The sequence below is a fragment of the Caloenas nicobarica genome, chromosome 1 (genome assembly GCF_036013445.1).
Source record: "Caloenas nicobarica isolate bCalNic1 chromosome 1, bCalNic1.hap1, whole genome shotgun sequence".
Classification (NCBI taxonomy): domain Eukaryota; kingdom Metazoa; phylum Chordata; class Aves; order Columbiformes; family Columbidae; genus Caloenas; species Caloenas nicobarica.
The window spans coordinates 203,778,606-203,790,880 of NC_088245.1; the positions used below are offsets into that span (position 1 = coordinate 203,778,606).

At 48.1% G+C, this 12,275-nt stretch overlaps 1 protein-coding gene across 3 annotated transcripts in view; it reads right to left on the minus strand.

The window, feature by feature from the left end:
- Positions 1–259: 259 nt before the first annotated feature.
- Positions 260–12,275, minus strand: part of AMOTL1 (angiomotin like 1) — a 70,419-nt gene continuing 58,403 nt past the window's right edge. For all 3 annotated transcript variants that reach the window (XM_065630940.1, XM_065630949.1, XM_065630958.1), the window contains 6 exons: positions 11,312–11,461; positions 9,460–9,650; positions 8,061–8,186; positions 6,003–6,229; positions 4,601–4,870; positions 260–3,294 (listed from right to left, as the gene is read on the minus strand). In XM_065630940.1, coding sequence (XP_065487012.1) covers positions 3,191–3,294; positions 4,601–4,870; positions 6,003–6,229; positions 8,061–8,186; positions 9,460–9,650; positions 11,312–11,461 — 1,068 coding nt within the window. In that variant the 3' untranslated portion in view covers positions 260–3,190. The remainder of the gene's footprint in view (positions 3,295–4,600; positions 4,871–6,002; positions 6,230–8,060; positions 8,187–9,459; positions 9,651–11,311; positions 11,462–12,275) is intronic.

Sequence of the window (12,275 nt, forward strand, 5' to 3'; positions counted from 1 at the left end):
TTCTTGCTTTGCAAAGTTTGATCCTCTGCTTTGCAGACCTGCTGATTTTGGGTTTTGAAATTTTTTTTTTTTTTTATTTTGATACACCTAACGATGGCACCTGCTGTGGGGCCTTTCATTAACAGCTATGAAAAACAGAGATGCAACCTTAGAGTCCCCGAGGTATCATTTCTTTAGTCTTAGCACATTGCGTGCAAAGCTGAGAATTGTTTAAGAAGCCCTTTCTTCTCAGGAACTGAATATATTAACACGGGAAAAGTGAGAAAAGAAACGTCTCTATACATTTATTATATACAATATTAAGGCACAAGTTTAAACAGCAAAGAATAAGAAATCTTTGGCTGACCAACAATATCAATATTCGCTGTGGGTGACACATAACTTTCATTTTGCCACCTATGTACAAATAACCCTCCAGCTGTACAACACTGTACACCAACTTCTCTATACAACCAACGACGATAAAAAATGACAGTATTTTACAACTAGTTACCAACATCACCTGGAATGGCTACAGCACAGTTTCCCCAAACACAAAACAGTCCCAAGAGCTGGGAAAACCAGCACAAATGGGAGTTGCGCTGCTCTCCTGAGAGGGGCTGATTTATGGCAGTGATGCTCCACGCCAGTCCTGCGACTGCTTGGGGGCTGTGGGGAGACCCGCTGGTTCTCCACACCTTCCCTCCAGGAAAACTGACATCTCTTGAGTTCGACATAATTGAGGAGAACGAACCTTTATTTGAGCTGGGATTCCAAAAGCAAACACGAGTTGCCTACATCGTAGTCTCTAACAAACGGCTTCCTATTTGTGACCATGAATCTGAGGCAGCATTGGTTGTAAACGCACCTTGGGATACCAGAAACTGGAGGGACTGTGGTCTCCAGAGGAGGAGGAGGAGGAGGAGGAGGAGGAAGAGTGCTGTGCTCCAGCTGACTTGGAGAAGCTGAGCTGCACCACTACCGAACAGAACTGAAAGCCACATCACACACGTTGATCCAACACTGTTTCGCTGGACACCTAGCTGTCTGCCTGTACACAAATTATTAAATACTTTCATCAAAAGAAATAATACAGCTGGTAATAAAATGCTTACGGACTTCCAAGCACCTGGGTATCCTTATTTCTTGGAGAAAAATGATGAAACAAAATATTCACCATCATTTTACTTGTAGTCCCTTGCTTTGTCTTCCTCCGGCCCCACTCCAAACACTGACACTCGAGGAAGGGCCACAGAGGTGGGTCAGCGCTGCTGCTGTGCGAGGGCCCAGCTTTTATACAAACACTTACAACCTTTAAATTAACTTTAGAGAAAAAAATAAAATTATTTTACAAGGCATATATTAAGCCACATAACATCTTCCAAGGGTTTTACACATTTGGTTTCACAATGCAAAGCTGCTAATACTTGAAACACACAGATCACTTGCCCACACGACCTATCACTACTTTGTTTAACAAGTGCAAAAATCAGAAAGAGGGCAACACTGACGTATGTCTAATCCTATGTACACACAAAAATAAGTGCATAGATTTAACACAGCAATTTTGGTTTGCTTTTTTTTAAAAAAAGAAGGTATCAGCCAGGCAGTATCAAGCGCAGGGCTCTGGCCCCTGAAGGCTTTGAGGTTGCAAGGACTTCAGTTTTCAGTGAAAGCAGAGTTTAAAGTGCCTAGTGTTTTCACTCCAATTCCATCCCCACAGGAAGGGGTGACCTTGAGCCAGCTCTGAGCACACATTTACTACCAGCACCCATCACTTTTCCACTCTAGGCAGCTTCACGTAAGAGCCCATCACCCTTTTCCCCAAAGCCAAGTTCTTCCTAATGTCATGACAGTGCACCACAAGGTTCAGGAACTGCAAAGCCAATACAAAAATACCTCAAAGAGGAAAACTTCCCGATCAGCATGTGCAATGCATGAAGCAAACAGTATGCCATGATTAACACAGCTGGTGAGTCAGCTTTCTTACAGACAGTTGCCACCTCCTACAGAAATCAGGGACTAAGCTGAAAATGGGAAATGCTTCATCTTGGGTAAAACAAGGTGAAAAGAAACTGCAGCTCAGCACAGAAAAGAGATGATGCTCATGCTTTGCTCTGCAGTTAAACCCTTCTTGGCTGACCCCACACCCCTTAATGCCCAGTCCCATGTCAGCTTGAATGGCAGGTTTGTATGCTCAAGGGAGGTAGGATTTGGTTGTTGACATCGAAAATAGGGAAAAAATCCTGTTCTTACTACACACTGATTCTTCCACTACTATGAACCAGTGTACAGTTAGAGGCATCTTCCGATCTCACATGCAAGGCCAGACTAACTCAGCTGGAAATGCACCCACGCAACCTCCGTGACTGAGCTCTAGCAGGGTACAGCCCCTTGGGGAGCTGCTGAGACCCTCCCTTGACTTCCCCTCCCAAAACCTTCCCATCCTTACAAAAGGGATTCCTTCAGCAGGGTCCTCCTTCCCCCCTCTGCATCCATCCTGCATGGGAATTCCAGCCAACAGCTGCTCCCACAGAAAAAAGAAGTCTCAGCAAGCTCCGAGGTTGCAAGACACAAATACTTGCATTGTAAATCCAGCTCCAAGAGCAACACTTGTCCAGCCAGGAAAGAGGCACCTGACTTGCCTGCCCAGGAAAACCACACCACAGCACTTCAAACAAATACTTACAAGAACCTGCCGTGTACATCTACAGAGCAATTATTCACCAAAATTCAGCAGTGAATACTTCTGAGAAATTAATTGATACTGAGGAAGATGCAAGTTTCTCCTGGGTTACTCAGAAACTCCCTCTGACCTCAAAAGAGCCGGGATTTCAGTCCCTGTCCTGGCTGCAGAGAGGCAGGAAAACTGTGCAGTAGTTTGCACCCAGTCTGTAACTTCGCTGCCTTCTCTTTACACCAGAAAATGTAGCTTCATTTTCCCTCAATGATCCTCTTCTCATGCCGCGTTCCATTTTCAACGCCCTTTTCTGCTCAGAAAATCCCAGACGTTCATTTTATCGCTCCTTTTCAGCGTTCTTGATTTCTCGCCTGGTCCAAAGTCCTAACATATCAGACTCAAGCTTTGTTTCAGTTACAAACTTTCTCTATCTTTCTTCAAACTCTCAGGGTTAGTTTTTAAGGTGGGCACACCGAGGACCATCTTGGACCTGGCTGTATGCACACAAACCCCAGAGCTGCCATCCCCTGCTCAGATGAGGACTTCCATCATGTCTGTATCTGGAAACTCGGGCTTGTGGAGCAAGCTGCTCACTCTGCCTTTGCTGTCGGGCAGCTTCCCGTGGCTTGAGTTCTCTGCAACGAGAAGAAGGGAAAGTTGGTCTTCAGCTCAAATTCAACAGCAAATTGTTCCATGCAAATATAACACCATTTTTTGGGGTGGTGGTGGAGCACATCTTTAACTGCATGTCCCACATACTGAAAACCAAATTTGATCAGGAGGTCAGAACATGTCCTGCTGAATTCCCTGCACAATGCAGGTGTGTTGGTGTGCACAGACACCAAGGGCAGGAGTAAAGATGGTATTTAAGAGATACAGACCAAAGTACCTCTTCAGCTGTGGCCCTGGAGAGAAACAAGACATTTGTGAGAGGTCTACACCACTTTACTAAGTTACGACTTGTCATCTCATCCACAGTAGCTTTCCACATGTATGCTCCTATTCTGCATCAGGTACAAAATTCAGGAGTTTAAAACATCACGAAGGCAGTGGACAAATAATCAGGTAAGTGGTTTATTCTAAAAAGTATAACTTTGCTAGTGGGATGGGCTGAGAGAATGTATGTGGTTTATTATCACAATGTATGACAGATGTTGTTAGGTCTTTGTCTTCATCATCATAGTTCTCAAAAGTCAAATTCAGGGAGAAGAAGGACTCTAACTGCTTACAAGCAGGAATAGCTTGAAAGGCTATTTTAAGAGCACCTGGAAACAAATTGCAATCTGGATTGCCCAAAACACAGTAATCCAGAGTTTCAAGGAATCAGTGATATTCAGCCTTATTAATGATACATGGCAAGCTTTTAGAGGGAAGGCTTGCTTTTGAGACAGGATGAATTTGTAAGAAACTGTCTTTTTCAAAATAATGTGTGTAAAATAAATGTCTCCTTTGCTAGGGCTGCAAACCAGCAGTATCCACCCTTTCAAAAACAATTAAAATTGTATTTCTTTACCCCACCTCCCAATCTTCACTTTCTCCTTACTATTTCCCTCAGGTTTCTTTTAAAAATTAGAGACAAAATTGTGATTTAACCATGGTTTAAGTTGAAAAAAAGAGAATGGTCTGAGTATGTGAGCAGGCGTGGAGTGTTTTCAAGGTGTGAAACTCTGTAATTTTATCTTTGACAGCATGAATAATTACATTTGTCAGAAACTCTGCCCATCGCAGACAAGTGGAGCTTTATAGACCCTGCCGTGGGCGAAGCTCCGCAGAGCCAGACCGGGCAACCTTGGAATATTCTCTCCCTACGATTTTAGTTTCCCTGGAGGAACTGTGAAGGCATCGCCCCCCTCCACCAACACTGGGGTGTCTCTGGGGATGCAGTGACAGCCCTGGGGGTGCTGGCATTTCACACCGACGTGGGGATCTGGCAGAGCTCACCCAGTTTCTCGCCGGCCGCTCGTGTCCCCGGGGGCCGCGGGGCCGGGCTGTGTGACGGGGTGGCACCCAGCCGCCCACGGCCGGGGAAGGAGGCGGCGGCGGGCCAGAAGAGCTCGGTGCTTTTGTCCGTCTGGGTGCTGCTGTCTTTGCTGCCCGTTTTCGTGTGGGAGGCTGCCGGCACCAGGACAGGCATGCAGGACAAGGCAGGCAGCGGAGGAGGCAGCGAGGGGCCCAATGGGAGGTCGTGGTGCTCCTTCCCCAAGAGCAGCCCTGAAAACACACGGAGGTCAGTCACATCCCGGCTCAAACGTAAGTGCTGTCCCCTCGTTCCACCCCAGAGCTATACGACACTAGTCTGGATGTCTCCAGCCCTTTAGTTCGGCTTAGCTTTTCCCCTTGATACCATCTGTTGTTGTTTTCCTGACATCCATGAGGTACTTTCCTACAAAAACAGCCTTTTGAGAGCAGCTGCATTTTCCTGCATCCCTTTCTGCACACCCATCCCAGTGGTACCTACGCCTGGCACAGACTTGCATGCCCCTGCTGCCTTCGTCCCCCACGGTCCCACACCACAGTCTGGCACTCATTTCCCATTCAGCTGCCACATCACAGAAACATTTTGGTTGGAAGAGACCCTTAAGATCATTGAGTCCAACCATAATCTAAATCTAGCACTAAATCATGTCCCTAAGAACCTCGTCTACGTATCTTTTAAACACGTCCAGGGATGGTCATTCAACCACTTCCCTGGGCAGCCTGTTCCACTGCTTCATAACCCTTTCTGTGAAGAATTTTTTCCTAATATCAAATCTAAACCTTCCTCGGCACAACCTGAGGCCATTTCCTCTTGTCCTATCATTTGTTACTTGGGAGAAGAGACCAGCCTCCTCCATGCTCCAACCTCCTTTCAGGCAGTTGCAGACAGCGATAAGGTCTCCCCTCAGCCTCCTTTTCTCCAGGCTGAACAGCCCCAGCTCCCTCAGCTGCTCCTCATCAGACTTGTGCTCCAGGCCCCTCACCAGTTTTGTGCACTCCTATCCAAAGGGATGCTCACCCTCTTCTTTAACCAGGACGTTTTTCTAGCCCTAATTTGTTATTTACTCCCACAAAGTTGCAAAGACCATCTGCACGTGTCTGGGAAGAATTCCCCCGGCTATAGCTTTCTATAATCAGTACAGAACAATTAAGATGATTAAAAATACAATTAAGATACAATGCAAGATTAAAAAATGACTGATTTTTTACGTCAGCACAAGAACAAATGTTCTTCCCATGAAAAGAACTCTGGAAATGAGCCACTGGGGCAATGTGTGCTGTGGCCAGGGCACTTTTGCTAAACTCAAGCAGAAGGATCAGGATAAAGTGGTGGATGAGCCAAAGCTTAACCAAAAACTGAGCTCACCTATGCTTCCCTTCCAGATCTTCTCTTCCTTCTTCTCCTCAGCTATCTGGTTGCTGGTGAGCGAGGTCTGGCGCGAATGCGTGCCCGTAGCAGCGGCGATGGAGGGGACGGACCGAGCCGGTCGCAGGCTGGCGCTGTCGCCTTTCCCAGGGTCTTTCCGTGACCGCTGCTGAAGGACCTTGATCATGGCATCCTTCTCAATTATTTTTGCATGGAGATTCTTTATTCTGCCAAAATATGAATGCTCTGCTTACAGGAGTGGAAAAAGCGTTTATACAGGCAGCTGTTCCCACCCTGGGGCAGCAGCCCTGCTGTTCTGTGCCCTCCAGTTTTGAGTGACTCGGACAAGAACGCTCCTGCCAGTTCCTCTGAGGATAACCATGCACCTTAAAACAGGACATGTTTCTGGATATTAAGCCAAAAGTGGGAACTTTTTTATGTAAGGTTAGCTAGACCCATCTATTGCTGTGGCTTTGCCAACCCAGCAGGAGCAATGAGGGCAGTGTCCTGACAGAGCTGTGGGTTGCTGCCTTCACCTGAACACCAACACACAGGTAATTTCCACCTCTATAATAAATTGGGGCCAAACCTGGAAACTCTCCCTTGGCAGGCTGAGGTAACCCCATGATTCGGGTCTGCCGTCAGCTGGAGTAAAGACCTGCTGAAGCGAGCAGGAAGGTTCCCTCTGGCTTCTCTACTAGCTGGGCTGGGCTCTCGCTTCTCCCTCACTGCTGCAGAAACGATCAGCACGTGGCGTGCAGAGCTGAGCAAAGCTCGCTACTTCTCTCATACGAACCCCAAAGGCTCTCAAATCACAAAATAATAGGACTATAAGAGACTTTTCTGCAGGAATGATTAACATCAAATCATAAAAAAATAATTGTATATGTACAACAAGACAGCCAGATGACTATAGCTTGACTGTGATGAACAACATATAGTCCACTGCAGCTGGATTTTGTGAGGCAGTGAAAGCTAAAATGCTGCATCTGGAAAACCTCTATGTACAAGGGAGATGGCTAGTAATGTCATTTGGGTGTTAGTTTTCATAATCAGATGTCTAATTTGCAATGAAAACACAAGATCCTAATCTATCTTTAATGAAGCCAATGGCAAAACTCCATTACTCCACTGCAAGCAGGATTAGATTGCATCTGTGAGTTGAAAACAAAAACTAAACCAAATAAAAACAATCACTGGTATTTTCCACAAGCAACAAATACACCTTTTTATAAAAAGTGTGTGCAGACCAGTGTTTTTGTGGGGAAATCAACATGGAAGAACAGATTTCAAATAGTTGTTCAGTAAAAACCAAGAGAAATACACAAACTTTCTCAAGGGAATTTTACTAATCGAAAGGCCACTTTTCACCAGGAAAAAGCATCTGGATTAAAAATACTGCCCAGGTCTAATGATCATTGATCTACATGTCCACATGTCCACTTGTGTGCTGAGAAGTATCTGCAACAACATTACTCTTGCTGACTGCCTGTGCCCCAAAAAGTTTAGTTTGTATCTTTTTGCTATTTGTAAATGCATTTTTTAGTGGTGCTCGTGGTACTAAATTTTGCTGGTTTGCTCCCAGCTGCCAATGCGACCATCAGACAACCTGGATGTGGGAAACTTGGTGTATGTAGGAAGAGCAATAGGCAGGCAAGGAGCGAAGAGCGAGACAAAGGCAAGCCCTCGCGCTGCTGCTCATGTAGGAGTGGGATTACAACTTCAGCTTTTACAACCAGACACGCTTGTTTCCAGAGGGAGATTTTCACTGAAATTAAACAAGCGTTCAGCTTCCTTGCATGCCAACCTACTTTGAACAGTGGAACAGCCTCTGTTTTGTAAGAAGGTCGCTTTTGGCAAAGAGAAGGTTTAATGGGAATGCTATCCAACGGCAGCCACTCTTTAGTCCCTCTTTTAATGCTAAAGAGCAAAACTAAGCCACAATGAAGCTACACCCATCCTTTCCAGGCATGCGTGAAGGAACAGAAGGGCATCCTGGTTTATCCAAACCCAGCCCAAACCCCACAACGAGCAGGTCTGGCAACGACGGCCCCTCACGTGTACTCCATGTCCTGGCAGCGCCGGTTGGCTTGCACGATCTCCTCCTCCTCCTGCCAGCCCCGCACCTCCAGCGCGCTCTCGCTGTAGCTGCCGTTGCGCGAGTGACTCGGGGCCGAGGCGTCCCTGGCAAAGCGGTTCAACACGGTGAGTCGGGCTCCCGAGACCGCGGGGGTGGCTTTTGCAAGTGAGATTGGCACTTGCAAAGAAAACCCCAAACCCATGTTAGAAGAGCAAGCTAGTGATAGCCGCCTGTCTAGCGGATGGCTATCTGGCATCGGGTCATCTTGCTACTCTTGGCTTGGGTTTAGCCCTTAACACCATTAATTAACTGGGCTGATGGAAGAGCTGGAATTGTGGGTGACCCCCCTGGGGCTAACAGCCATCCTGAAAGGCAGCGTCAGACTTCAGAGAGACTCACTCACCGGGGAAATGGTTCCAAGTCAACAAGACTATATCACAAGCAAGAAACAAAATTGTACAATTTGGAAGGTGAAAAATAGCACAAGAATTGCTGCCTAGACTGGAGCGCAGAAGAAAAGGATCAACCTGAGTCACACACTTAGCTGCATTTCAAAGGGAAATCTCATTTTAGGATGTTCTCAGGGGATTTGGCTTCTAACAAACGGGGGCGACAAGTTAATTATCCTGTCCTCGTCATCGCTGGAAAGCTTGGCTGCAGTGCCTTGTGTGCTTCTGGGCACCATGCTTTTACATGCACAAACTGGAGACAGTCCAGATAAATGCAACGGGAATGGGAAGGGGTTTACACTAAGACGTGAGGAATGGCTGAAGGAAGTAAGTTAGTTCAGGCCAGGGGAGATACCACAAGGGTCTTCTGTCTCCCAATATTTACAAGGCTGTTGACAGTGATCTGTTGTTCATCATGTACACCTGGGAAGGACAAGAATCAACTGAGGTAATTTGCAGTAAAGAGGTTTACCTCAGCTATCAGGACAACCTTTTTAACTTGAAGCTTAATGAAGTGGGGAAACAGGGGACTTAGGCCACCCAATTTACCTCATTACAGGTTTTTAAAACTAGGTTAAACAACCACATTGCATGGTGGGATGGATGCAGTCTCTGCTGGCTCCATCAGTGCAGTGGGGAGGAGCTGTCTTACCTCGGCTGTGCAATTTGGCAGCTCAAGACTTTGCCATTGAGGCCACTGCTTGAGCCTGGTGCCTGGATTTGGACCTAGTCAGAAGGGTAAATCCTGCCTTAACTACCTATTGTGTCTCACTGGTATGACACCACAAAGTGGTGCATTAACCCTGGCAGTGCGACTCAGCAGGGAAAGGCAAGAAAAATCCAGCCTTAATAAAATATCCATTCCTTATTATTGCCCCATGCTTTCTGCGGTGAAGAGAGCTGCCTGCTTGCAGCAAAGCCGGCTTACTTCTCTGTTGCAGCTGTGGCCGCGGCGTTCATGGCAAAGTGCCTGATTGTGCTCTCCTCCAGGTACTTCTGCTCCCACTTGGTCATGTCGGCTTCCAGGGCCAGGATCCTCTCCTCCTTCTCCCGGACCAGCTCCATCAGGGCCGGGGCATTGTGCTCCGAGAGGCTGCTCGCCTGGAAGCTGCCCTGCCTCTGCCGGTGGAAACAGAGACAGATACTCGCCCTCTGCCAAGTACGGGAGCTGCTGACCCTTTTTTCCCACTTCTCTGCAGCACACAAGACATCCCTGTGTCTTTTGACAGGGGCAGGTGGAAACCCCAGGCTAAGCCCCTTAGGGTGGAGGAGGACAGGCTGGTTGGCCATGTGTGCAAGCCCAGCACACATTTCTCTGGACCATGAGGACACAAGTAGGGATCCGGCTGCTCTCTTGGATGTGCAGGGATTTTGTGGGATACCCCAAGCCAAGGGAAAAGGTAGGAAAAAAAGCTGGCTGGAAAAAGAAGCAAGGAAGCTTTAAAAGATGTTCTTCTTGCTGGGACTTCACCACACAGTTGGGTGGTGATCAGTATGGACAGGCAGTTATTACCACAGGGTTTATATATAAAAGCAGAAAAAAAAAGTGACATGTAACCTAACTACATATAACCTATTTAAAACAGCAGCTGGGAAAATACCCTGGACGTGGATTTACACCCATTTCTCCCAGCACATTAGTTATCACGTACCCTCAGGAGATGCTTTCTGTGGTGGAGCAGGTAACTTTTTGACTGGAGGGGCAGAAGATCCCCAGGCACTGAGTGGTGGCTCCCATGAGATGCTGACAAGGAGTAACGGGTGTGTAACCCTTTGCATTTACACTGAGGAAAGCACTTATCCAGGCAGGATTTAGCCCACCCGGTTACAGGCACTTAACTAAAGCACCTAAGCGGCACAAGTAGCTGCCCCGAGCTCCTCTCACTGCTGGTGGAGAGCGGAGGAGGATGGAGATCTAGCCCTGGGCTCAGCAGAGGGTGGGTGGGATAAGCCCACGCTGGGGAGAGGCACAAATCTCTGGGAGAAGTCAGTAGAAGTAAATGTGGTTTTTTTCCAATAAAAAATGCAAGAGATTTGTTACACTCCACAGTGCACAGGATTGTGTTAAAGTGAAAATCATGTCTCAGGAACACCAGCTTCTCATCTGTGCTACAGCACGAACTTCCACTGGCAAAGCGGTTCCTTGGTGCTGCACTAACACACTGGAGTGAGGGTTGCAGCAGCTGCTTCCATTTTCCAGACCACATTTCCTCCTTCTAGACACTTATCTCCCGCTCATGGGAAACTAGAGATACCAGGGGAGGGCTGCAGCCTTTGCCTTTAGTGCAGTAACGATGTGTTTGGAAGCTGCCTTCTGGAAGAGTGCATTACAGAGCAGCCCTTGGGAGCAACGGCTGTGACTCTGCTCCTGCAAAAAACAGCACTTACACTTCAAATATTGTCAAATCCTTGGCAGGAAGGTGACATTTTGGAAGCATGATCCTGGTCTGTAAATGGCATCTTGGGACATCAAGAGTGCCTGTCAAAACCTCTGCCAGCCCTGCACATTGAGCCTGCAATGCTCAAAGAGAGTTTTTTTGTCCTTGCTAACTGAGAGAAGACAGCTCAGAAGTAAAAAGCTGGGGCATTTTGAAGCAATGTGATTCATTGCAGGGCAATGCATCCACAACTCCATCCAAAGGAAAGGTCTAGTTGTAAAGCCCAACAACCTGAACCCAAAAACAAGGTGGCACCTGGCAGGACTGCAAGTGACCCTCCCTCTTTGAAAGCAACACCAAAGACCCCGTGCTGGGGTCCCGCACCGACCACCCCATCCTCACCTGTTGCATCCGCAGCGAGTCCAGCTCCCGCTCCAGACGCGTGCGCAGCCGCCGCTCCATCTGCTCCCTCTTCTCGCAGGCCGCCTGCAGCTGCGTCAGCGCCTGCTGCAGCTTCTCCACCTTCTCCACGTAGGCCTGCTTCCTGCGCAGCTGCGGGGGACGGGGTCAGCACTGCCGGGGCACTGCACACCCACCCTGGGCTAACAGGACCCCCGTGTGCTTCGCAGAGTTTCTCCAGGGGAAGGATGGTTCCCCTTTGATGGGCAGGGAAAGGGCACCACGGGCATTGCTGGGGGAGCTCTACCCCTTCCTCAGGGAATGCTGCCCAGATCTCCCACCCATCAGGGATCCACTAGCTATGAAACCCCCTGGACATGTCTGAGCAAGAGCCGTCATGTTGATGGACACTCTTCGGGCAAGCACACAGGCTGGCCTCAGCTAAGAGGAATCCTGTGGGTTTTATCAGCTGGTGACACTCAACACGTTGTCTGCACCCAAAGAGTCTCTTTTTTTCAACCCTGCGTATCTGCTCAATGCAAGTGGAGCAAGTGGCGTTCCAGCAGACAGAAGCGCTGCTTGCTCTACCTGGCTCACAGGCTTGGCCATGCTGATGTGTAGATGTGCTGGCAGCTAAAGCTGGGCCCTCCTTATGTATATAATGCATTTATTGAATGGCTAAGGATGACACAAGCATTTTGCACTACAGGGTTTTATGGACAGAGATTGTCTGAGCAGCATACCCCAAAACGAATTTGCAAGTGGACTGCAGATGTTCAGGGTGTTTAGCAGATGTTCCCACTTCTTCTGGCCTCCTACCATGCCACTGGCACTCGGTGACACCTCAGGGTATCGTGATGGGCAGCTGCTGCACCCTTGAGAGCCCTCGGGGAGAGGAGGCTGCAGACACTGGACACGCTGGGCATCAGCTGCCCCAGGCACTGGGATGGGCATCAAAGCCTGTGCT